At 44.1% G+C, this 27,910-nt stretch overlaps 2 protein-coding genes across 2 annotated transcripts in view; one reads left to right on the top strand and one right to left on the bottom strand.

The window, feature by feature from the left end:
* The window catches only part of SYVN1 (synoviolin 1), an 890,352-nt gene that overhangs the window by 735,703 nt on the left and 126,739 nt on the right, over positions 1–27,910 (top strand). The window contains exon 14 of the mRNA XM_069644965.1: positions 19,495–19,681. Within this exon, the coding sequence (XP_069501066.1) occupies positions 19,495–19,681 (187 nt within the window). The remainder of the gene's footprint in view (positions 1–19,494; positions 19,682–27,910) is intronic.
* On the bottom strand, positions 110–8,169 carry LOC138566102 (nuclear receptor coactivator 5-like). Its single transcript, XM_069643106.1, has 3 exons — positions 8,101–8,169; positions 973–1,222; positions 110–609 (listed from the first exon to the last, which is right to left on the bottom strand). Exons 1-3 carry the CDS (start codon positions 8,167–8,169, stop codon positions 197–199), a joined length of 732 nt encoding a protein of 243 aa, XP_069499207.1. The 3' UTR covers positions 110–196.

Genomic DNA, 27,910 nt, shown 5'->3' with positions numbered 1-27,910 from the left:
GTGTTGGTAGAAGAGGTGGCGGTTTACTAAAGGTGTGAGTGGCAGAGCAGGAGCCTGCCATTGCATTTGATGGATACAATGTGTTAGCAAATTCTGTCAAAGGAACTTGTTGCTCAAAGCCTTCAAACTCATTTTTCCTCATCTTCAATTAGTCACTTATTGAATTAAACGCCTCAATATACAGATTTGCCCTCACTTAAAAGAAAAAGATATCTAATGGCACAGTGCAATTCTCATAGAGCTCTCGTTCTAGGGAGTCATCTGCCAGATCTGCCACCTTGTGTGCAATCTCTTTACGCTCCTTCCGTTCCCATTCAGTGAATACTTTTCCGAACAAATTTTCAACCAGTGTCGAGGCATCCGCCATGGCCATATTGCGATGAATTTTGATGGACTCATGAAGCGTGATTAAGGTGCAAGAGGAGAGCGTTACATTGGACTGCTCAACAAGAATACAAACTGGGGAACCATTGTTTTTAACTTCCTGGAGAGCGTGTGTGAGACCCGACTCGGAGGCAAGGTATATCATTTCCACCACAGTGATGCGTGATGTACATAGTATGATTTGGAATGCAGGGAACGTTTGAAAGAGCATATAACCCATCATATCTCACCACCACGCTTACTCTCTTCTCTACACCACCACTCAACTACAACACAGAGATACTATGACACCATTTGGTATAACTGTTCTCATACCAACATCCGCCGCTCACTCCACATCATTCGAAGTAAACACTGCTGGTTACACACCCCCCAGCCAGGCGTTCTCCTCAGGCCTGACGCAGCCACATTCGGTCTGTATAAATCCTGCCAGAACGAACACATACTGCTGATCTCTCAACCACCACACCTACCGCTAAAAAGCAGCTATTACATGAATACCGCACCAGCTGCACACATACCCGGTGCTCACAGGCATATTGACTCTCTACTGACCTGAACTTCAGTTCCCAAGGGCGTTCAACCTACCAGTGCCTTCAGACCATACCAATGGTATATAAGGCGCTATATAAATGCAAAATAACATAACAAGGCCATGATCCTGCAACTGGTGGCCTATGACAGTTGCATATACCGTTTGTTCCTTGTTTATGCCCACAACTACACAGTCCGATGATCTTTCCTTCGTATATTCTTTGTGTATTTGTTCGTAGAACTGCACATACTTCTCTCTGCGACTAGCTTTTGAGTACTGGTCATCTGCACCTTTCTGTGAATACTGCTATCCTTCAAAATAAGCATCGCTCCCCGACGAATAATTATATTGTTGCCCAAATAAGTCTTTGAAGCTGTTGACTTCCTCAAACTCCTTTGAATATCCATCCTGCCCAGAAAACTCACTCTTCGGATATGGTTTGTAAGGATTTATATCGAGAAGTCTTGGAATCCATCCTGGTCTATGCCTAGTCTCAATAGCAGGCATCTTCTGAGTTTGTCCCCGAATGACCTTCACCCAAGAGGACATGCTGATATTTCTGGTGGCCTTTCAGCAGGCGCTGCGCCTGTAGAAGGGGAGGGTGTTGACTCCTACTCTGGAAACTCTGGGCAGCTACAATTTGGGGGTCCTCTTCACTGTGCGTCGGGGGCGTGAGCCATTGTGTCTTTCTTAAAGTGTAATTGGGTTTGACTTTCCTTGATTTGCTTAGTGCATTATAAAATAGTTGAGTGTTCATGCTTATCATTGAGTAGCTTAAGCCCCTCCTGAAAGCATGAGTTTTACTAGCTCAGAACTGAGTTCTAAAAAGTAATGTTGCAAGGTGTATACTTGTAACAGGGTTGGTTTATTATGTGATTTCATAACTGAGTGTCACTGCATGTCTATCCTTGAAATACTGATTGTATTCTAAAAGTAGATCTAAACTGGTTGTATTCCCCAAGAATAGTATATTACTCTCCTGAATGTATAACTTTAGGTTTTATTCACCTTGACTTGCTTCTTGCTCCTCTAATTAAGGTTATACCTTTGCTTGCATACCGTAGGTATTGAGTTGGTTTTTATGATTGGGTTTATATGATCTAGTACTTGCTTGCCCTAGAATTATCTTGGTCACTTGTATTTAAATAAACACTTTATTTTTAGAATACTTGGTGTTTCAGTGTTTCTTTGGACCATATGTATGCTACAATTTCTTTGTACCAAGCTACAGCCCTCGCTCCCTCCTAAAATACGCCTGGCTGCTCTGTCCATGCTACCCCCATCCTCAGGTGGTACAGCCTTACACTAAGAGTGGAGTTTATGTACTGCCTCAGATATGGCTTTTCTGAAGTCTTGGTAGGGCTTTAAAAAAACTTTCCTAACAGTCTACTGTACCCATGATTCCTCATGCGTCGACGTCCCTCAGATTATTTATTTCTGCCATCGTGGCTAGACGTGTTTTTGCAGAGTCCTGTAGCTACGCTACTTTTGGAGTTATTATAGCTTTATCAATATTTCAACAGTTACCGCTCGACAAACATCTCAGCCGAAGACCAACTCGACTGCCGAACAGACGATCGTTCCAACGACGGGCTTCGCCCTACAGCTGGCTTCGACCTCAAAAGGCAGTCGCAGCACAACAAATGCCCTACCTTCCCGCAGTCCCACAGGTGTCCCAACGAAAACGGTACCTCACATGTGTGGGTGCACCTACCTGGGCGCAAAGGGGAAAGGCTAAAACACTGGTAACCCCAAGTCTTTCGGCAGAGCAGATTTTGATGAATTTTTGCTTTTGTGGACAACCTACAGATTTGGGCCTGGGGTGTTGCAACCAGCAAGGAAAACGGAAAACACCATGCATTTCCGAAATGAAGACACCCGTTGGAATCCAGAGGTCTGACTTGCGCGAATCGCCCCAGAATTTACTACCCACAATCCCCGGCAAAGTCCAAAATTTGGTGCAAAAAACAGACATTTCCCTCTGCCAACCCACCGAAACACGCCACCAACAACACATGTCCTACCTTCCCGCAGGTGTCCCGACAAAAACGGTATCTCATGTGTGGGGGCACCTACCTGGGCGCAAAGGGAAAAGGCTAAACCACTGCTATCCCCCCAACGGGTTTGAGGTGCCAACCTGCAGATTTGGGCCAGTTGTCACAGCCACCAAGGGGAAACGGGGAACCCCATGTAGTTCAGAAAAGACACCTGTGGGAATCCAGAGGCGAATCGCCCCAGAATGTATTACCCACAAGCCCCGGCAAAGTCCCAAATTTAGGAAAAAAAAACAACTTTCAGGCATTTCCCACCTGGAAACTACTGAAACACGCTGCCAACAACATATGTCCTACCTTCCCCCATTCCCACAGGTGTCCGGATGAAAACAGTACCTCATGTGTGGGTGCACCTACCTGGGTGGAAAAAAGTGTCGACCATCCACAAGTCCAACAGCAGTCCCAGGGATCCCCGAGACGGCCCCCAGGAGGGTTCCCGTCTTTTCCCCGAGGGAACTTCTGTAATGCTGCCTAGCCAGAGATCCAGGATGGTCGGGGGTGATGTCCCTGACCTTGGGTGGTTGTCCCTCATATGGGTTGACCATCCACAAGTCCAGCTGCGGTTTCAGGGAGCCTCGGCAGGCTGCCCATCCTTTCCCAGAGGTAGGTGTAACGCAACCCAGCCAGAGCATAAGGCTGTTTGGGGTGATGTCCCAGGCTTTGGGCACCCGTCACCCATGTGGGTCGACCTTCCCCTAGCCCAGCCTGGAGCTCTGGCTGGGCTGCGTTACAGATTCTCCCTCTGGGAAAGGTCGGAGACCCTGCCGGGGCTCCCTAGAGCTGCCGCTGTGCTTGGGGACGGTACACCCACATGGTAAACTGATGTCCAAGGCCGGGGACATCACCTCCAGGACATGAGTTCTGGATGACCAAATGGATGGGGGTGGGAGAGGCAGCTCATGTACCCCTTCCTAGTGGCAGAAATCTGCCACCAGGGAGGGCTACATGAGGTACCCCCCCCATCCACTTAAGGTTTAAGGTGGTGGGGGGGAGGGCCACCTCCCCTTTATTGAAGAAAAAAAGAAAACCACCTAAATGTTTGTTTTTTTGGGCACCCATCTGCCCCCAGGGGGACCAATACATATGGCCCCATGCTTTGGGGGCCAGGGGGAGAGGGCCGCTTACATAGTAAGCGCCCCCCCCCCCCCTCCACTTTACAAACAGATCCCTTGTGGTCTAGTGGCATTGAAGGGCGTGGATTGAGTGCTCTTTGCCCAGCAATGCCTAAAAAAAAAGGTGTTGTTGGAAAGGGGAGAGACTCCCCTTTCCAACAACACCTCCCTCGATCTGAACGGCACAATAGAGCCGCAGATCGAGGGAGAGAAAGGTGGACGCCCACCTTTCATTTTCACCAGGGCAGCCAAAAATAGCTGCCGCAGTGAAAATCACTTTGTTTCATGCTGGCGTGCTTTACGCTCGCCGAAGTGAAACTGAAAGAAATCCAACCCCAATGTCGTGAGGAGGAACCTCCTCACATAGCCCGGGGGTTGGATTTAATTTTTGTGCGATCCCTGCTTTGCAGGAGTTGCACAAAATGAAGTGCCAAAAAGGACGAGCTATCTCATCCTTGGCAACACGGGGGTAATGTCAAGGACGAGATAGCTCGTCCTTGGCATTTAAGGGATTAATAAAGAGACCACCTCTCACTTTGTATTGGATATATAGGAGCAGCACAAAACATAAAACTATTAGCACCTTTTTTTTTTGGAATTGCATTTCCCAGTTCTGATACCTTCCCAGATTTCACCCTGATGAATTTGGACAATTTAAGGAATTGTGGTTTATTTACCTTTTCCAATTAAATTCTGGTTTTGAGAGAACAAGCTAGGCACCCAGTCAGCCAGATATCATCCCGTCAGCAAATCCCCACTTCAAGTGGCCTTTATGTAATCAATCCCCAAACGCTTGCTGGTCTTCCCTCTACGGGCTGCTCTGGCTTCGTTCTCTCAATTGACTGATCTCATAAACTGGTCGACATCTGCCAACAGTCAAGTTTTCTTGCTCTGCAATCTTTGGTTTATTGCTAGTCCGTCTCTTCCTTGCCCAAATTCCATAATAATCTCTGTGGGCTATATATGCCATTATATTTCTCAATCTCCACCTCTGGCTGGTCAGAGGTGTAGCTTTTCAGTCCCAATGGACTTCTGCTCTTTCCAACTCCTTGCTCCGTTCCACTGGAACCGCCTCCCCCCTACCAATCTGCTCTTCTCCCTCCTACCCCTTCCTTTTGCTCTTCTCTAAAATCTGATCTTTTCCATATCCCAAACACCTCCCACTTCCTCTTCTACTTCACCCTGCCCACGCCTCACCTCTACACCCTCTACTCCCCTTTTATCCTTCCTCCTGCTCTTACTTAATCTTATTCTTCCCTCTCTTCTTCCTCACACCCTCTTTCCTCCCTTCTGACTTCCGCTAACATCTCCGCTCATCCCTCCCATTCCCTCTTATTCCTTTGTCCCTCTTCACCAATAAAGTAAATTGTTCCTTGTACTGCTTTCGAGTTGTGTTCCAATTACCATCTTATGTTTATTGTATCTCCCCTCCCCCTTATTCCTCTGTCCCTCTCCACTCCCTCCTCACCTCAGCAATAATGTAAATTGTTCCTTATGCTGTTTTCGACTTGATTCAATTACCATTTTATGCTGGTTGCATTTCTTCTTGTTCTTATGTAAAGCACTTTGGATTAAAGGGCTATATAAAGTCAATAAAATAAAAATACAAATACAATGGTGGCAGAAAGCCCTCCTATTGAGAAGTCTAATTTGTTTTTATGATCCAATTTCTGACTCATCTGTGCTAGCATGATGATGATTCTATTCTTATATTCTAGTTGAGGCAAACAATTTGAGATATTGAATGATGGAATTCTGATAATATTTGGCGATCTTAAGCATTTTTGCAAAATAGTAAGATGCTTCTTATGTATTATATTTATCTACTACATATCCAAAGCTCATATCAATCGGAGCTTGCATGGCGATGCACTGCCTTATTTTGTTTTTACACATTTACGTATTTTTCTTGTCCTTTCAAAAGCATCCCTCTTTTTGGTGTGCAATTGAAGCAGTGTTTCACAAGCGGGCATTGACAGTACAGTGCCTAATTTCATTCATCCATGTCACCACTATTCAAAGTAAATTGTCTTGGAGGTATTTTCAATTACCTTTAACCTTGACTAATCCAAGACAGATGCCTGGTTGTAGTGCAGCTGAATGTCTTGCACACCTCATTGCTAATGGTTTTAGTTTAAGTTGATGTGCAACATGTCATATGTTCTTTGAAGTCAAGGCCTGGTGTCATGAGTGAATGCCTGAAGAAAATGTGTATTATCTGCTTTTAAAGCCTGCCTTTAATACAATAAGGGAGCATCTCTGGGTGGTCTTAAAAGCCATACGGCTTGACCATTACATGTAATCTTCTATCTAGGTCCCACTAGACTGGAGACCCTTGTTCCCTTCAGTATGCCTACAAGTTGGAACATAAGCTTAAAATACAATTTCGGTTTTAATTCCAGCTACTTTGGTTTTAATTCCAGCTACTTTGGGTTTAATTTCTTCATTTATCAATGCAGACCTGTCTTGCCAATGTACATGACGCAGCAAATGAAATTCAATAGGATGTTCATTCTTGTTCTTTAGTTTCAAACAATATAGTTTAAAGTTAATTACTAAGAGGGCAGAATAAAGGAACACATGGTTTCTCACATTGACTGAAATACAGCTTTTCCTGTAATGACATCTTTACAAATGCTATTCGCATTGAAAGGACATGAAGAAATAGAATTATAAGCTTTTAATGAAATGGCTTGTGGCATTCATTGCAAAACTAACTCCTTTAATTTTGGGATCGCCTTTCACATAGCATGGTTCAGTCTTTGAAAGAAAGGCAGTTCATGCTAAATATTAGGTGTCTGTGCTTAAATCTTCACTCCAAATGTATATGATTCTGTGCTTTGTTTTGGGCTCAGGACATCACACTCAAGAGGGATTTGTGTTGCCAAGAAAGCCAGATTACTCCACAGCACATATTCAATACAGGCATCGATGGAAAAACATTTGAGACTTTCTATGGGTTGCACAATGGCTGAAAGAAAATAGGTCACTGCATTGGGATGATGAAGCCTGGCTTTCAAATTAAATTACTTTATTTTCCAAAATTTGGGCATGCACCACAATATGGCGGGTGTCACTTTTTAACGTGACAGCAAGCAAGTGGCAGTAATCCCAAATTTAACGCAAAGTCAGTATATCTTATTTCTCTTGCTCCTGCTCGGGAGGTCTTTCTCATTTTATTGGTTCTTGGCCAAATTTTAGGCCACACTTTATTATAAAATCGCTGACAGTGCAGAATGTAAAAAATGCGCTGCTGCCTCAATGGCCACAAAAAAGGTGAATTGGGCTCCTAATGCGATAAAATAGTTTACACCCTCATTGACGCCACAACTAAAGTGCAGCTTCCATCAACCTACTTCACTTACAGCACAAAATGTGATGCCTGAGGGGGCACCCCTGAGCCTTAAGGTTAAGAGGGTAGTAATGGCATGGGCACTTCGCAGTCATTCTGACCACCAACAGCAAGTCAATGATCCAAAAAAAGGTGAAAAAGCACAAAGTTGTGGTTTTAGAATCCCCAAAAATAGGAATTCTGTCTCAATATTGCAGAGGACATGGATCAAATTGAAGACTATTTAATGGAGCTTTAATCTTTGTCCTTAAACCAGTGGTTGAAGTGGGCGCCTGCGGTGCTCCTCCTCCTCTACTAAAAAAATAAAAAGTGTTCCTGTACCCATACTTTCATTTTAAAAAGAAACTGTTCCGGGATGGTTTAGTTTTAAAATAAAAGTTTAGGGAGAAGTTGAAACGTGCCCTTCAGTGCACTGCATTGAACATTACCTTAAACAGCAGGTTTTGGTTGGGGGTTTGGGTTGCGTGTGGGAGGGGGTGTGGCGATCGGTTTGTGAGGAGCGGGGGCGGGTCAGCAGGGAACATGGTTCCACTACTTCTTTTCATACACTACAACTCTTGCCTTAAACGCCTCTTGTGATTGGTGGACTGGCTTTGGCCAGCCCCGAACAGTATTGGTATGGGAGGGGAAATTGAGTCCCTGCTCTCTTGCTTGCACTCTTACCGTTGGATCTTGGAAAAAGGAGGATGATTTCCTGCCATTTTCCTGGTGCATGCAGCGGTTCAGGCACATTCCGGTTGGTACTTTCTGCTGCTAGAAGTCAATGCAGGGCTTCTTGCGTTGTCCTTCTGGCTCAACTTTGGTGCTGGGATCGTCTGCAAGGCTGTTTTACTGCTAATGCCCGCCATTTATAACTATGGCCTCTTGCCTTGGTGCTGGTAGCTTCTGCCACCTGGAAGGGTGGTGGGACACCACTACCCCACCCTATCTGCTCCTTGGGCCATCCTGGGTCGCCGCCACCCTAGTTTCGACCGCGGGACCGTATTCTGTGACTAGCCATTCTCCTTTGTCCACCAAGCCACTGGTATCCTATTTGCTGGGTTCTCTAGTCTTCCTCACTGGTATTTCTGCTGTTGGTTTCAGGGGCCTCCATCATGAGAAGTTATTTTTCCTTTTGGTCATCGGGGTCTTCGTTAGTTCAAGGTTCAAGCCTCTGGGCACTGGATCCTTGTAATCTCCTTCTAGGAAGAAGTCTTGTACTTATCAAGTTATTTCATGCTGCTGGAGCAGTTTTCCTCAAAACCACCAGCTCACTCTGGGTGGGCACTTATTCAAGATAATCTCCGTCTGCGATTCCCCCTGGTCCGGAGTAAAAACATTTCAGAAGTGGGTCTTAACCGCATTTCCCTTTGGATTACATTGGGGGAATCTTCCTGCTATGCTGCAGGGGCTTCTGGTTCTTGAACAGGCATCTTGATCTCTTGGTTGGGATCACCTCTGGCCCTCCCTGGGGTTGTTTGCTGCCAAATCTACACCTCATGTGTAAAACACCTTAATTTCCCCAGCACGCTCCTTGCCTAATGACTTTCGCCTCCTTAAACTATACAGCTTTCTACTTGGATTGGAACTCTACAAAAATAACTTTGGAGGAACTTACCTGCCCATGCACGTTTTTCCTGCACTGCACTGGAGGTCCTAGAGCAAGTACTAGATTTGTAGCACTTGCCTATGATTTTAGATGTATTTTTAAAGTGTAAATGTAGATGTACACTGTATCTTATTTGATGACTTTAACTATTTTTTCCCGAAGTTGATTGCAATGGTAACTGTCTAAAATGTATCTTGATGTTTGGAGACTATTGGCGGAGTGTGGTGTTTTCACTCTCACACTGTCTTTGGCTCCAATGTATGCGTTTGTATTTTACTAATTCTATGCCCTTGAGTGCCAGAATTACTGTGGGTTGTTGGTATTAGCTTTTGGGGCATGCTTGACCTGTTTTATTTGTATGGTAAAATGTCTGATTTCCTTATCTTCCCACTGCTTACACATGTTGTGTGCTTACCACCAGGTATCTGACCTACGTAATAAAGTGAGTTATGCCTTTTGGCCACTGTACTGTTCTGCAGGCAGTAGGCCTTTTTAACCATTTTACAAAGTCTGGTTCTCTCCTCCCTCATGCCCACCTTATCACTATATGCTGTATGCCTATCTGTGATAGTGGATCCAATTTAAAGCATAGGTGTCAGGAGAGTCTAGAAAAACACTGCTTTTATAATAATCTGTATATTTGGATATTAAGTATGTTGTGCTCAAGTACTTAATTGAGCTGATAGTTTACATGTATATATTTTCCAGCGTATCTGTGTGGGGTATTTTGTATGGATAAGTGTGTGCACTAATTGAACTTTTGTGTCAGCCTGGTTACCCCTTCCTGAGTGTTGAGCCTGATCACTCTGCCTATCTTTAGGAGAGCATTGGCATTCCTATTGCCTAGGTATTTTCTAGGGTTAGTGATTGTGCAGCTTGCAGTGAGGGTTGTAGAAGGCATTGGTTACCTCAATGTGGAAACCATGTGCAGACAAGAGCATGATTTTGGCAAGTCATCCACGAGTAATATCACTGTCTGCAGACCACATACTGTTATCTATCCGTGACCCAGCAAGCACATTACTGCAAATGATCGAAGAGATCGAGACCATCAGATTGTAACAGGGCTGTGGCTAAATCGGGATCAGATCCATTTTTTTCCAGTCGGGGGAACAGTGTGCACCTGTAGTAGACTGCAGCTTATTTTGTTTATTTGGAAACTATAACATGGATTTCACTGATAATTGCAGCTTTAATGTATCCTGATTTCTTGGAGGCCCTTGACTGTGTAAGAATTGTTTCCAGCCCTAGAATTAATTATAATGTGTGAATTTGTGCTATTGAGATATGACGCAGACTGACAGAATTAATGTTGAGTGTCAATGTTGCAATAGTGTTCCTTATGACTGTTTTTCCTGTGTGGTAAATGTTTGGTCTCCTTTTCTTCCCACCTCTTGTCTATCTGTTCAGTGCTTACCTCCATGTTAAAATAAAGCATTAAGGAGAGACCTCAAAGAGGGGTGGGTGTGTGTGTGTGTGTGTGTGTGTGTGTGTGTGTGTGTGTGTACAAGGCATAAAATAAGCAGTGTCGCATAGCAATTTGCTATGCAATTCTGTAGGTTTGCTAATTAAATTCACTTGTGTAGCAAAAATCGCTATTTAATTTCCTGTTCAATGAAGGCACAGCTTAGCCTGCATTTCTCTCTTGCACTCAGTGCTCTCTCCACCCTCTTTTCTCTGTTCACTGCAAAGGGGCTAATGGGGAGAGAGAGAGAGAGTGAAGCAGTAATCGTCTCCTCCACTCTTAAGTGCCAAAGGCCTGGGCAGGAGTGCTGGGCAAGATTTCTTTTTTCCCCCCAAATAATTGAAAACCAGCGGTAGTCAGGATTAAGGCTGCAATGAGTGCACACAGAGCAACACCAATAATTACAGTTAGACAGGTAAGTATACAATAGTTTTAGCCCTTTGGATTACACAGTAAGCAAGTAAAACCTTTAGTCAAATATTGTCACACACACAGCTGTGGAGTATGGCAATTGTTTTCGAAACTCGGAAAGGGGCGTTGACAGGGCGTGCCATTAATACCATCCCTAGTGTGACGTCCACTGTACCCATGATCCCTCGCGCGCCCAGGTCCCTCAGATTGTTTTTTTCCACCATGCTAGACGGACGCGCATAGCGGAGTTCCTTTCGGCAAATTAACCATTGACTTTGTTAAATTAAGATAGTTTCCTTTTCTATCCTTTCTTCGACTTCGTTACACTATGCCTAAGAATCAGAAAGAAGATTACCGTTGAAAATCATCTCAACGGACCGAACAGCCTTGGAAGGCCGCCCTGGGCCTCGATGCCCAGACAGTAGGGAGAGAGGGGGGAGGCCATTGTTAGGCCATTTGTAGAATGCATATTCTCCCCTTCCTACACTTTGTTCGCCCCTCTGCCGTCACCCTTACCCAGTATTATGAAGAACACCCCATTTAAGTTTTGCCCTAAGTGCAACCGTTATCAAGCAGCTAACTATATCCTGTCTGGCAAATACCAGCATGAGTTAACTTTATTATTTTTTTTACAATAGACATGCAATTCTGTTTCTGAAAATAGAAGTTGTTACATAATTACATTATTGCTACTGTAAAACACTGCATTGTCTCAATACTTCACAGTAAAGGTCAGGTTAGTGTATCTAAATGTAACATTGTAAACTATATTTCAAAACCCTTGAGTGGCTCTGGCTGTCTGAGGCTCTGTGCATTAAATCCCAACAATAATGCCAAAAAGCAACCACACAGGATGTGTGTAGTCTTGCATCATGGAACACCCACAGTTTTCTGCATCTATTTAACTCAAATTGGCTTGATCAATTGCAGATTATCTGCTAACAAGAAACGTGGTTAACGGAAGCCCCGGTCATTAATTACTTTGAGGTTGCGTTAAATCCTGCAATTAAGCCCTTTAAAGGTCATCCAATGGCTGGCCTACTCACCATGATCAGAAGATCTTCAGGCTGGAGGATTGTAAATTCAACTAACTACTCCCCATTCATTCAGATAACCTCCTTAGAATTTCCCGGCCCCGTTGGAACGGGTATCGACTCAATAATACTGGTAAACCCGTATTGGAACCATAAAAGGGCCGGAAAACAAGTCTTTATAGACAAAGTAATGGAAAATTTGGACTCTCTTATTGAGGATTCTAGATGGCCAAATATAATCATTTGTGGTGATCTGAACATTGATCTGTTCAAACCGTCGATGGTTGCAACTGCATGCAACTTTCAGATGCTAAATGGGAATACCCGTAATGATATACCACCTGCCAACACCTGGCATCGGGCAAGCCTAGCTTCAACAATTGACTGTTTGTTTCAGAATCCTTGCATCCGCGAATAAGCTCACTGAAGGTCATAAAGAAAAATGACAGCGACCATGATATGTTGGTAGCAGAATTTTCACCGAAATTAAAAGCTCCAACACATGTGGCAGCATAAAATCCAGGCTGAATCTATCAGAGTTCGCCTGAGACTGGATACGCCTGAGTTGGAACACCTGACAAGCGAGTATTGTAATGCCAGTCAATCTTTGGAATATGACCAGCTATTAATGCAGTTTAAACCTAAAAAGGCAGGACTTAAAAACATGTCCTACGCACGTGCGCACAGCTTTGACTTGGAGATCTTGAAACATAAGCGTTCGTTACGGAGTGAATTAAGACACTCTAAGACGCTAGATGAACATGTCCGACTGCAAGCAAATAAGGCTGCAAAGCAAAGGTATAAAAATTGGATGAAATCTCACAAGCACATCATGTTGCAAAATGATGCTGAACTAATGCTGAGGACCTTGCAAAACAAAAATACAAAGGACTTCTGGTGCCTTATTAACAACTTTCATGCCCCTCAAAATGCAATTCAAGCATGTATGGTGTCAGAAGCTGACTGGATAACACATTTTGGAGTCTTATATCACTCATCTGAGTCCTAAGAACCCTCGGAAACAGACAATTCTAAACCGTGGGACTTAGACTTTCCAAAAGACGACATAGTAGACATCATCAAAAAAGCAAAAAATGTGCGAGCACCAGGCCCTGACGGACTCACAAACTTTACAATCAAACAGTTCCCAGAGTTATGGGCAGCGTTTTGTGAGACACTCTTCAAAAGGATAGTCCAAAACTGCCAAACGCCTAAATCCTGGAAGTGTACGATTATCGTACCGATCTTTAAAAAGGGCGACAGATCCAACCCGAAAAATTACAGGCCAGTTGCATTGTTAGACGTGTTGGGTAAAATCTACGCCCCAATGCTACAAAAAAAATTACTAGCCTGGTCGATAACATCAAACCATGTGAATAAACGCCAATCAGGTTTTGTAAAGCAGGTGGGCTGCTCGCTAAATCTATTATTGCTAGGCAATTAAATCAAACACAAAGGTGTATTTAGCATTCATAGATTTTTCATATGCATTTGACACCATAGATAGAACGCTCTTGTGGGCTAAATTGAAGACCTGGGGGTGTCCATCAGAGCTAATGGCAGCCATTAGAGAACTTCATACAAAGACATCCATTCGAGTTGGCTTGGACCAATCGGGCCTGTTATCTGCCTCCATTGACACCTTTAAAGGAGTGAAGCAGGGCTGCCCATTGGCCACAGCCATATTTGGCCTTTTTATATCTGACATAGGCCACTCAATCAATGAGGTTAAGTCCTTTCCACCTAAAGTTGCAAACACACACTTAAGTTGGCTGCTTTACGCTGATGATTTGATCGTTATGGATGTGATGCCTATCGGGTTGCAAAGAAAATTAAATGCTGTGCAACGATACGTCACATCCAATAAGTTAGCAATCAACAGTAAGAAATGCAAAATATTAGTTTTGCAGAACCTGAACGGCGGGGGTGTGTCCAATAGTAAAATCATAAAATGGTTCTTAGGACAAGAAACGCTTCAGATCTCCCAAAATGTCAAATATCTTGGGATGACAATAAGTTCCGCTATAAATGACGGGCCCTGGCTTGCGGAAACTAAAAGGAAATGTAAATAACTAGCAAGCCAGGCATTGATAATCCATAAGAAATTCGGTAAATTTTCATTACGACCCATTGTGTCTTTTTATCAACAGGTCATCCCGGTCGTGACATATGGGGCAGAAAATGCCCTTGGTTGTCCTTATGAGACCTGGGCTTCTCTAGAAAATTGTTTTTGGACCAAGGTATTAACCCTCCCTAGGGGTGTGAATATGTCCTGTTTAAGATATGAGCTTGCACTAATATCGATTTACGCAAGAATATGTTGGAATCTGTTGACCTTATATCGAAAGACCTGTATTTGTGCACAGATCCCACAATTCGATATCTTTCATGACGTCTTACCCATAAACTCCAGAGTTATCCAGATGTGGTCAAACAGATGTGAGGCAATCTTAAAAAAAATATCATCTCAGTTGACATGCTGCATGAGAATCCAGACGCAGCCAAGCTTAAAATCTGGCGCATAGATTGGGATGAAACTTGTGCGGAGAGATCAGCCGCCATTCGTATGAGCGATGTTCCATTAGAGGCACATGCCTTTAACACTCTTCAGAACTACGTAGTTTTATTTCCTAATACACATGCACGCAGACTATGCATATTGTTTAGACTGAACATGTTTAAAACTGTTGATCATCTTCGCCGATGGAAGGGTTATGATCATCTGACACCGGAATGTAGGTTGTGCTTAAGTAAAAATGAATCACTTAAACATCTGGTGTTATTTTGCACTAAATTAAGATCTGAGAGGACTATCCACCTGGGACCCTGGAGCCTAAATCATCCTTCCCTGAGTGCAGACGAGTGGTGGAAGTTGATGTTTCAGGGAACTGACTTAAAGTTAATGCTTTAACACGATTGTTGGAAATAATTGAAGCACGTTTGATACCAACAGAAGGAAGATGCATTGTAATTAGTGATATTGGGTGAATTAGTTTAAGATGATGCTTGATGTAGAAGTCATGGAATCAGATTATTCACTGGCGCCTGTTACTAGATATATGTTAACACGTGTGTGTATATGTTGTATGTATTTTAAAGGTTTGTAAAAACCAATAAAATAAAAAATATATTTCATTTTGTTGGCGAAGATGCATCACATTGACGAGTGAACATCTTTGAAAATGTACATGATCACACGGCCAAATGTTTTTGATGGGAAGTCTAGGTCTGTGACCTGCTGGTAGAATGCACCTGTATGACTGGGGCTCAGCCCATGAGCTGACCCCATAATCCTTGACATTCTAACTTCATCCTGTTGCTTTATACCAGCTAACCCGAAAGTGAGATGGCAGCAGACTACAATATTCCACCTAGTCTGCCCAGTTCTCTGCCTGCTAAGCCCTCTACTCTTAGTCTCTTACTTTCATTCCTCTTACATAATGAATACACAAAGCTAACTAATGTTTATGCAAAGTAGTAATCAATAGTTCCATCCAGTCTGTACATCTACAGATCTACTGCAATACCATACACTGTGGTTAGCCTCCAGAGCTCACTTTGCTCTAGGATTATGATTGCATTATATATTAGCACCTCCGAAAGAGAGCTGGCCAAACTGTTTCAGAGCCTTTTGATCATATTTATTTTTTGTGTCCTTTCATGTGGCTAACCTTTTGCATTTTACAGACACTAATCCAGGGCTCGCAAAGTCTACCTGTCCACTCGCATAGTCAAGTAGATTTTATGAAGGGCGAGTACCATTTGCAGGAGATGTTTGAAACATTTATGTGACATTTACTTTGCAGTAAATGTCAAATAAAAGTTTCACTGTGCATAGTTGGCCTCTGGGTGGCAGCAGTGTACCAAACATAAAGTGGGTTTGTGGTGACATGCACCATTTGACAGAAAGCATGTTTACATTTTTTGACGTCTGTTTCGATGCATCGAGTGCATTTCTTTTAGGTCGAGTAGGTAAACTAAATTACTCGACCTGCAGATCTAGCTGAATGTTAAAGAATTTGCAAGGCCTGACACTTCTCACGAATGTTTTACTTGAGCGGTACACAAAAATGCTGTATTGATGCTCATTTTATGTCTTGGCGACAAATAATTTCTGGTGACATTACAAATATTAATATAACATTGCTTATCAAATGGGTTTGTTTGCTAATCAAGAAAATTATAATTAGCAATATCTGGTAATCCATTTTTTTAAACTAATTTGTGTGTTTGGCATTTGAACTAATAGAAAAGGATTATTTTTGTGTAACATAATAAATCCATTGCAGTGTATGTGTCTATGGATCAGCATGTGGACTAATTGTACCTTTGTGTCACCCTACTATCCCTTCCTGAGAGTTGAGCCCTGTCGATCTGCCATTCTGCTTACTTTTAAGAGTGGTTGGCTTTCCTTTTTGGTTCGGTGCGTTAGCCTATCCCCCCCTTAAGGATTAGTGGTTGTGTAGTCCTCACCAGAGAGTTGTAAAAAGAACACCTTCAACACTTACGAGTTTATTATAACGGACTTGTATGGACAATAATATTTGGATAGTATCTAATAAATAAGCTGTTTGGGATAATGGGTTGCTGCTTCAAGGGCACAAATATGTTAGGAATACTTTGCATATCGATAGGCTGCCAAACCTAGGGCCTAGCACGTGAAAGAGCTGGAGCGGATTGTTGATAACCGCAACCTCCCCTGCATGCAGGGCTGGGGGTCCCTGGCCTAAACTGTTGCACAAGTGTTTCTTAGCTTCCAGAGTTGTGTACTTCCATGCTTTTGCCCCTTCCTCAGGCATGAACCAGCAGGAGCTTTTGCGACTTGCCAGGGAGAACAGTTGAACTTTCACCCTAGAAGTGGCCACAACAAACTGTCTTTCTAAACAGAATATACACGCAATACTCACCAGTCTGACTTCTTGCTGCTCAATAATAAAGCAAAGCAGTAACAGGCTGTGTTTCCCCTAAAGGTGAGGCCCTGAACCTGGCCACGTAGGCCCATGCCTTAAGATGTCTCTGGAAGAACGTGCATGAATGGACTTCACACAGGTTATAAAACAGCTTCCAGCAAAGTATTTATGCAAATAATGCAGTTTTGCAAACGGCCCCCAGCACATGGCCCCTGCAAAGCTGATACATAGACTGCTTCCAATACTATATTTTCCACAGAGTTATGCAGGACTTAAACACGCAGATTGTGGTTTTCAGTGTCCCAATGTTGAGTGGAGGGAGGTGCAAAGACCATTTCTTCACACTGGCTGTTTGATCTGTCCAGCAGTAATCTTTAAGATGCTATGAACAGTCTCCATTTTATGGCAGACCTATATGTGCATGTCAGCCTTGCAGCCTCATATCATTGAGGCCTATTTGCTTTCATGGTTTAGATGTAGTGAATGAGCACAGCATTTTTCGAATCCTGGCTGCATCACCCACAATTGGGGGTCAGTGTGTTGCTGGCTTTTGAGGTGAACAGGTTTATAAGGTGTTCATGGCAATAAAGGCACTCTGGAGTTGTAGAGGTTTGTGTTTACGAGGATATGGCTGCCCAAGGATAAAAGAAGCTGATCATTCATAAAAGGTGACCTTCACTCCTAGGCACAGAAACCCTGAGATGTTAATGGGCTTTCTTCTATGCAGGAATCCTTTAACTACTCTTTGCAAGACGGGAGGGAGATCCTTGTGTGGATTGCCTGCCCGCTGTACACAATGTGTTGGCAGGTCCGAAAGATCATATATTAAAGCACAAATTGATACTAGTCTATTAAATTAGCATTTCCTGCCCAGTCTGGGTGTGGCAAAGTTAATTGTGGTACGTGAGCCTGTTTTTTTCTGACTGCCCCAGCCCCTACGTATGCCTTTCAGAAGGCCAACAAGACTGCCAGGAAATCCCCCCTTATTTCTTCAGACTCCACTTTGAAACTTGAACACTAAAAAGATGGAAAGTCCTTTTTGTAGCTCTGTCATTTTTTTCACTTTGTCTCCATTTTCCATTTGCTTCACATCATAAAAGAAACCCACATGTCCCCCCAAGAGCACTTGTTAGGCTTTTACAGTTTTTTCTTCTTCAGATGCAGTGTTCAATATATTAGTCATATATCCCATAATGTTAAGTCCTAGCAGAGTTCTGTTAGATCTAGGAAGATACTAGTCACTTGCACTGTTGTACCAATGCCTAGGATTATGTAAACATGACATGCCTTTAGGATTTAAGTACACATTTACAATCCTAAGTATGACTTGTCTGATTTTTCTGTAACCAACGTTAACATTTAAAAAACAGGAATGTTTTCAATTGCTCCGTAAAAGGGACATTTCAGATCCTTTGATTGCGTAATCATGCCCACACGTATTTGAAATTGTATTGAAGTTTATATTGTAACCATAGTATAGGTTTACTGCTTGATGGGCCCTAACATGTTGCCTTGGTTGGAGATCTGTATGCATTCACGTTTCTGTGACCCAATGTAATTATAAATCTGTTCTTTTCATGCATTTACTTTGTTGTGCATTTTGGTCATTTTCTAAATTTCAACATTATTTTAAATTATCATTAGTGCAAAGAGATGACCACTATGCACAATAAAATAAATGTATGATAAGAACAAAGATTAAGTTTACTGTGATGCACAGAATGGAGTGCATACAGATCCCCCTAACAAGGCAACAGGTTAGGACCCATTAGAAAAGAAATCTGTAATACGGTTTCCAGTTTGAACTTAAAAAACAAGACTTCAATCCAATGAGCTGAAAATATTTAGGACATAGTGTTTATATGTTGATCCTAAAACCATATAAGTGTTTTTAGCTATTGTTTAAGTTTATGCCCTGAAGAAGCACTCTGCCCGAAATGCTTGTAAGCATAACATGTTTATAGGATTTAAATACAGATAACACCACTATAATTATGGCTGGTATGATTTTCTTTTTTTGTAAACCAATGTTTTAACTTTAAAATTAAAAATGTTTGTTATTGCTTAATAGCAAAGTTCATATCCTTCATGATTCCATAATAGGTGCGAGTAAAATCTGTAGGTGATGAGTATCTCCCACATTCCAGTTGGAATTCAGACACAGGACAAAGTGTCATCACCTGCCCCATCCAACGGCCTATGTGCTGTAATTCTCAGGTCTTTGTGTCAGACGCTACTGATTGCCTACATTTTCGACACTGTTGTATCTAGACTTGTGGATAGAGTCAAGTACTAGACACATCTTGTGTGACCCATGCTATTGTGTCTAAGTAACCCCATTCTTTGCAACAGCTCCCTTGCCACTCATAAATTGAAATGTGTAATCTGGCTTTGTAGATGACTGGCATATGTGAAACTAGCAGCCTGTAAAGGATAGCAGAGGTATTTGCCTTTAACAGTTCGATAATGTGAATGGATCTGCTTCCTGCATCGAAAAATATTTTATACCACGTGACATTTCGCTGCAGCCTGGACCCATTCTTGGGTGAACCACTGCATTCGGGTAGAACATGTTTTTCCCAGCTTCTTTCATGCAACCCTTCCATGGTAATCTAATTCTAGGCCCTCAATACTTTGCACTTTTTTCAGGTTTTCCACCCATGCCGGTACCTCCAGCTGGTTTTACCGGGTTAACAGATGATGAACTCAGTGCAATGGAGGGGAATGAGCGACAGAATCTGGAAGCACGTCTGCAGTGCCTACAAAACATTCACACACTGCTTGATGCTGCCATGCTGCAGATCAACCAATATCTGACTGTCCTCGCTACCATTGGGTAAGTTACAATGCCATTCTCATCAGTGATATAAACTGCCATCTTTTGAACTGACTGCTATTAAGTGATGAAAGCACATTTTGTTCAATAAACCTTTGTGATATGTGAAAGTAAATAACTCTTCGAAGACTTTAAATAGTCACTGATCTTAAAAAATTGTGCTCCTTGCATACAAATGTTCATGTAACGAAATGTTAGATTAAAAAAATATTTTTGCTGACTCTTGGTTCCTTTGATTTTTTTGCTGGCTTTGTGATTGCCCGACTTTGCTGATGGGGAGACTTCTACTACTCCCCTCCGAAATACCCACCCACCCCCGTCCCCCAGAATGTTGCAAATATTTGTTTATGCTGCTCTAAGTAGCAACTATGGCTACCAGGGCAAGGGTTACAAAAGGGCCCTATTTTCTTCAAGAGGGAGGCCCTCACTCTGTGCTAGTGTTGCAGGCTAGTGGCAACTTTATGCTTTATATTTGCCTGCTCAGTGTTGTATCCTTTTTGCTGCATTGGTAGCTGTTCAGATGAATTTTCAAATGCAGCCCTGGCTGGGGGCAGGATTTTGGGAAGCCAACCTATTATTGTGAGAAAAGGGAAGACACTTAGAGGTCAACCAAACCCAATCAAAGGTAAGGTAGCCGGCGGGAAGGTCTCAAGAAGGGTGTGAGAGTGACTTAAGGCTGCAATGAGTGCACACAGAGCAACACCAATAATTACAGTTAGACAGGTAAGTATACAATAGTTTATTAGCCCTTTAGATTACACAGTAAGCAAGTAAAACCTTTAGTCAAATATTGTCACACACAACTCTTAAAAACATACATATATTTATATATTTCTGAGGCTTGTGGAATCTGCTTAGATCACATGCTGTGCATAGCCCGCCATCTAGTGGAAGCTGCGGAGTATGACAATTGTTTTCGAAACTCGAAAAGGGGCGTCGACAGGGCGTGCCATTAATACCATCCCTAGTGTGACGTCCACTGTACCCATGATCCCTCGTGCGCCAAGGTCCCTCAGATTGTTTTTTTCCACCATTCTAGACGGACGCGCATAGCGGAGTTCCTTTCGGCAAATGGACCATTGACTTTGTTAAATTAAGATAGTTTCCCTTTCTATCCTTTCTTCGACTTCGTTACACTATGCCGAAGAATCAGAAAGAAGATTACCGTTGAAAATCATCGCAACGGACCGAACAGCCTTGGAAGGCCGTCCTGGGCCTTGATGCCCAGACAGTAGGGAGAGAGGGGGGAGGCCATTGTTGGGCCATTTGTAGAATGCATATTCTCCCCTTCCTACAATTTGTTCGCCCAGCTGCCGTCACCCTTACCCAGTATTATGGAGAACACCCCATTTAAGTTTTGCCCCAAGTGCAACCGTAAGTCCCCCTGGGTAGACAAACATCTCGTGTGCAACTTGTGTCTCTGAGAGATCACATCGAGACGTCTTGTGGAGCCTGTAGGCTCTTCAAGCCTAAGACGTTGAAAGACCATTCAACTAAGCGCTGGGCCCACCACGCCAGGCAACACGAGGGCACTGGAGTAGCGGACGCTACCCAAACGCAAGCCCCCGACCCCGTAGGACAGGCCGGCGGCCATGTTGTGGGGACTACACCCAGCGGCGGTAGCGCTCCAATTACACACACCACAAAAGACACAACCCCCAGTCGACTCTTGACAGATTCGAGTAATCGACAACGCTCGGCACCCCATGAACGGTCAACTGAATCCCTGTCCTCTGGGCAATCTCGATCTAGATTGCCGCATGATAGAACTAAACCGTCGAAAGAGGGTAAAACGTCAAAAGACGGCAAGGGTGCCTCGCGAAAAACGACATCCGAGGCTCATTTGTCCGCAGACATCTCGGCCCCCACACACGAAATTCGACATTCTTCAGCTAGTAAGACGTCAGGCCCCAAAAAGTCTGTTTTACTCTCCTCTGGGACCCAGGGTGGGGACAAACAGCATAAGACGCATAAAACCTCCCATACAGAAGGCATATCCAAGGGGAAACCTAAAGACCTTAGGCCTAAGCTTATCCCACCCACTAATAAAGACATGGGCCTTCGCGACTCCGAAATTGTCTTTCTAAGCACGAAAGCTTGGTCCGCCAAGGACATCGACAGGGTTATGCGTAGGATGTCCTTCATTGGTAACTTCTTCGAAAAACACCCTGAACAGCTTATAAGCCTTCAGTCCACCCCACCAACCTCAGCCCCTTCGAGCTCTCGACCCCCTGTGTCTCAACCTCCTTCTAAGAGGGTTCGTACTGACGTCCCAATTCAGGGCAGAGTTCTAGATCTGTATGACCCTGAAGTCAGTCCAGAAGAAGAACAGGCCGATGTTTCGTATATTGATACATCTGATCCTCAATTTATGGATGACGACCTAGACTAATTCTATGAGGGGGACGATGAAGACCCAGACCAGGAGGCCAACATTTACTCCTTGGATTCACCCATTAGTCAGGATCCTCCAGTAGTAGACTCCCCCATAGATAACCAACCTTTACTCAACAAAGTTCTAACTAAAGCAGCAGAACACTTCCGCATAGATGCCCACGAGGTGGTAGAAGACAGAGACTTCGCTGAGCAATTGTTGGGAGATAAAAGAACAGTGGGCCAATTCATTCCAATATTAAAGTCTGTACAGCGCAGAATCCAACCTTCTTTGGAAGCACCCAACCTCACAGGGCCGTTAACCCGTGTGTTGAAAACATGTTTAGACCTGCACCTTCCCACCCTCTTTACATAAGAGGCCAGTTAAGACCAGACTCCCTGGTGGTTACCACCACACGGAAAAGAGCAGGCACTCCCCTTGCTTCCTCTGGACAAGGAGAGCAAAAAGATTTACGCAATGGCAGGAAAGTAGCCTCTTCTGCAGCCTACCAGACTCGCATCGCTAATAATGCTACAATTCTGGCAAGTTTCAACTGCAACAAGTGGGACGAGGTTTCAGAATTACTTTCTTCGGCACCTAAGCCACTTAAGTCCCAATTAGCCCAGGTGGCAGCAGATGGTAGAGCGGTGTCTACTTGTCTTCTAAAGTCAAATTTTGACGCAGCAGACAATGCGGGTAGAATCATGGCCGAGGGCACTCATCAAAAGACACGCATGGCTTTGCCAATCTGGATTCAGGCTGGAAACACAAGCCACCTTAATCAATATGCCGGTGGAAAAAGATGTGCTCTTTGGCAAGGCTGTAAAAGACGCACTAAAAACTGCTAAAGACGAATTTGACTTTAGGCCAGCTCACGAACGAACCCACGGGGCAGAGGGGCAACAGCAATTTTCGCCGCTTTCAGGGACAGAACTCCCAGAGGGGATCTGGATACAACCAGGGACAGGGTTCTTATAACACCAACCAGGGACAGTCCTTTCAGGGCTACCCAAGAGGACAAAGAAGAGGTTGTGGTACTCTGGCCAGAGGCTAGGCTCGAGGTGGCACGCCACCTCAGAGCAAGTGACATTCCGCTCCAGGTACCCTCCCATACATCTCTAGTCGGAGGACGAATTTCCAACTTCACCCACGCATGGGACGGTATTACCTCAGACAGATAGGTGCTGTCAACAGTAGCAGGTGGCTACTGTGTAGAACTTATTCAAAAACCTTGCGATCATCCCCCGAAACAAAAGGTACACTCCGAGGAACATCAACGGATTCTTCTACAGGAAATTACAGAGTTTCTATTGAAGGACGCCATAGAAGTGGTCCCAGCCAACCAGGTAAACAGGGGTATATATTCAACTTACTTCCTTGTGCCCAAAAAAGATCAAACAATGCACCCTGTATTAGATTTAAGGCCTGCAAACAAGTATGTCAAGCTACAAAAGTTCTGCATGACCATGCTACAAGAAGTAATCCCGCTTCTAAAAAAGGGGATAACATGGCAACACTGGATATGAAAGATGCCTATTTTCATATTCCAATGTTGCCAGCGCACAGAAAGTTCTTGCGTTTCAATATAGCGAACCAGCACTACCAATTCAAGGTGCTGCCCTTCGGAATAGCCTCGGCTCCAAAGGTATTCACTAAGGTACTGGCGGTGGTGGCAGCGCACCTGCGCAGAGAGGCAATCCCAGTGTACCCTTACTTGGACAACTGGCTCATAACAGGGGAATCGCCTCTGATTTGCAGACAAAACATTCAGACAACAATCAACCTCCTCTTTCAATTGGGCTTCTCGATCAACGAGAAAAATTCAAGTCTGGTGCCCAGCACCTCCAAACAGTTCTTAGGAGCTATTCTAAACACAGAGGAAGGGTTAGTCTTTCCCTCAGAAGAGAGTGTAAAGAACTTGTTACTGCAAATACCACTCTATCCGGCCAGCCGCCAGATAAGGGTACGCAAAGCAATGCGTTTAATCGGCATGATGGCATCTTGCATTTACTTGGTTCCCCACGTGCGCCTGCGCATGAGTCCCATACAGGAGTGGTTGGCAAAACCATGGTCTCAGGCAAGCGGTCAGTGGGACGATCTAGTGGTCGTTTCGCCAACACTGGTACAAAATCTTCGCTGGTGGACGAGAGAGAATCTGACCAAGGGGAAACCCTTCTACGATCCACAGTTACAAGCAGTGGTCACAACAGATGCCTCACTAGATGGGTGGGGGGGCGCACTACCTGCACCACACAGCTCAGGGTCTGTGATCTCACTCCAAGGCGCAGAACCACATCAGCGTGCTGGAAGTTCTAGCAGTGTTCAAAGCCCTCCAAGCATTCGAACCCCATTTAACAAGTCTGTTGGTGCAGATCCTAACAGACAGCACCACTGCAATGTTTTATATCAACAAACGGGGGGAGGGGGCACGTTCTCTAAATCTATCCAGACTTTCACAGAAAATCTGAAAATGGGCACTTAGACGGAAGATGTTCCTGGCAGCTCAACATGTTCCAGGCGAACTCAACGCTCTAGCAGACTCACTGAGCAGAGACCACCTGCCAGAAGAACGCGAGTGGCGTCTACACAAAGAGGTCGTAGAACACTCTTTTCCATGTGGGGTTTTCCAACTATAGACTTATTCACCACAAGCGAAAATCGTCAATGCCCAGACTTCGCGTCCAGGTTCCCCCAACCAGGCTCCAAGGGGAACGCCCTATGGATGAATTGGTCAAGGATGTTTGCCTACGCTTTTCCACCACCCCTCTGGTGAGGAAGGTGGTGAACAAGATCCACAGGGAACCGATGACGCTCCTCCTAGTTACTCCTATGTGGGCGAGAAAAGCATGGTTTCCACACCTAGGCAAGCTGGCGGTGTGTGATCCAATCAAAATCCCCTGCCAGTACAACCTACTCTCCCAGCACGAGGGGCTAACAGTGCATCCTCAGCCCAACTCAATGAACTTAGCAGCATGACTCCTGAAGTCATAGAGTCCAGACATCTCAATTTATCCCAGAGATGTGTGGATATCTTGAATACGTCAAGAAAACCTAACACAAGGCACTGTTACTATGATAAATTGGTTTGTTATTTGGTGCCAGAATAAGCAAATCAACCCAGTTGATTGTACTCCTTCTAATGTCGTCACCTATATGCTCCACCTATTGGATGCAGGGTTAGTGTTCAACTCACTTAAGGTGCACCTGGCAGCTTTATCAGCCTACACCAGTTCCCATAACAAAGTGTCATGGTGGAAAGTGCCAGTTGTCAAGGCATTTATGGAAGGAGTAAAGAGACTCCACCCTCCAATTTCTAACCCACCACCAGGTTGGGACCTTAATATGGTACTTACTAAGCTCATGCCCCCCCCCCCCTTTGAGCCCATGCACAAATCTAGTCTCAAACATTTGACTTATAAAACTGCCTTCTTAGTAGCCATCACTTCCATAAGAAGGGTCAGTGAAATCCAAGCTCTGTCAGTGCAGGATCCTTTCTTTACTAACTCACCCTAGGTTCTCAGCTAAGTTCATTTCAAAATTCCACGTTAACCAGTCTATTGAGCTACCGGCTTTCTTCCAAGAACCCAAAAGCTCTGCTGAGGTAAAATTCCACACACTAGATGTGAGGAGGGTGGTTCTCTACTGCGTAGACAAGACCAGACTGCTAAGAAAAACAGATCAACTGTTTGTCTCCATAGTGCCAGGCAGAAAAGGAGATTGCGTCTCTAAAAACGCCATCTCAAGGTGAATAGTCAGATGTATCCAACTGTGCTATTCCCTTTCAAATAAGACACTGCCTTTGGCGTACCCAGGGCCCACTCCACAAGAGGTACTGGAGCCACGCTGGCTTTCATTGCAAATGTTCCTTTAGACAGTATTTGCAAAGCAGCTACATGGAGCTCTATACATACTTTCACTCCGCACTACTGCATTGACACCCATTCCAAGACAGATACACAAGTGGGACAAGCGGTTCTAAGACACTTATTCGCTCATGAACCTTCTCACGTCCCACCGCCTTCTTCCACTGCTCGCTAATCTATGCACAGCATGTGATCTAAGCAGATTCCACAAGCCTCAGAAGGGATACATTACTCGCCGTAATCGTATTTCTGATGCTTGTATCTGCTTAGATTCACATGCGACCCACCCTTCCTCCCCTCGGAGAGAAGGCGCATGGATGCGTATGAGCTTGTCTGCTAAGTATCTGCTTGGATATAGCTGTACTCACGCTACACCTCATGCTACCTCATGTCAGAAAAAACGCAATCTGAGGGACCACGACGCATGAGGGATCATGGGTACAGTGGACATCACACTAGGGATAGTATTACTGGCATGCCCTGTCGCCGTCCCTTTTCGGGTTTCGAAAACAACTGTAATACTCTGCAGCCTCCACTAGATGGCGGGCTATGCATAGCATGTGAATCTAAGCAGATACAAGCATCAGAAATAAGATTACGATGAGTAATGTATCCCATTAGTGTCACTGATTCTCTGGAGGGAAACTTCTCTTACGTGGCCAGGAAAAGGCAGAAGCTACGTGACTGACCCTGGGTGAGGCTATCTGCGGGAGGACCACGTGGGGGAAGACAAACTCCAGGGAGGCAGACAACCAATGGATCAACATAATCTTTCAGTCAAAATTCCTAATGGCAATCATGTGCCTACGCAACAACCTACATGGTTTTTGTGATGTAGTTAAAGAATGCCCAGGTTTTCTCAAACAACCAACTTATTTACCTTTCACCCCCGCCCCCTGCCCCCTTTTTTAGTATTGAGATGAGGAAGAGGGATAGAGCAGTGAAGATGACCAGAAGCGAGAAGCCAACGCCGCATTCTAGTGTCTTTGGAAAATGTTAAGCTTTTCTGTGAAGTTTAAAGCTGACACAGCTGACTGAGAGGGGGCAGAGACTGAAACTGCTGGTAACTTGTTCTGAAGCCGGTCGGAACACTGAACACGAAAAGACTGTAAAAAAACAGTACAGAGGCTGATCTGAACAGCGTGCAAGGAGATCAAACTTGAGGCATCTCACTGCTTGATGGCGTAAGCAGCCGAAGCTGCACAGAGAAGAAGGCAAAGCCAGGGCTAACCACTTGATGGGGAGTCGGCCGTTTGAAAAGGAAGGAGAATGAAAGACTTGAGAAACAAAGCCACCCAGTAAGCCCAGGTAAAGTGAATGGTTTCCAGCAGCACCTGAAGGTGAATACTGTCGCACTAACAGCGCGAGATAGTCAGTGATACCATTAATGAAACTGATACGTATGTGCAAGCAATATTAAGAACTGGTCGGCGACCCAATATTTCAGAGGAGGAATTATTGTGATTGCAAACTTTTATGAGAAAGGGTTGGTGACCCAATATTGGAAACACATTATTAGGTGGATGAAAGAGAGTGATTGGAGAAAGGAAAAGCTCTGGCAGGTTAGTGAACCAGGCAAACTGTGAGCCTGGGACTTGCACACATACAGGAAGATGAAGCGAAACAGTAATGTGACATCCTGGCAGGAGAGTGAAACAGGAGCGGGAGTGTTAGGCAAAGTTTGAATGCAGTACCTTTTGGGACCACTACAGACAACTATGTCTACAGATGTAAGGATGTTACACAGAGGTCTACAATCACAGGTGTTGAAATAAACTCTTACTCAAGGTTATACACAAATACACTTCAATACCAATTCAGAAATACTATTCGAGGAGTAAAAGGCAAAGATTATTAGAACATGAAAGGTTACAATATTCCTAGACAGTGCAAATATTTAGAGTTCACCAGAAGGGTCCGTTCAATTCAGTAGGCTAGGCCAAAGTCAATGGGCTGAAGTCTTGGATTGGACAAAGCAGTTCTGCTAGTTAA

This window comes from Ambystoma mexicanum, chromosome 2p, assembly GCF_040938575.1.
Source record: "Ambystoma mexicanum isolate Mex_15411 chromosome 2p, UKY_AmexF1_1, whole genome shotgun sequence".
In the NCBI taxonomy this organism is placed as follows: Eukaryota; Metazoa; Chordata; class Amphibia; order Caudata; family Ambystomatidae; genus Ambystoma; species Ambystoma mexicanum.
Note: the sequence above shows the minus strand (reverse complement) of the source record. Positions and strands in the feature narration are given on the sequence as shown.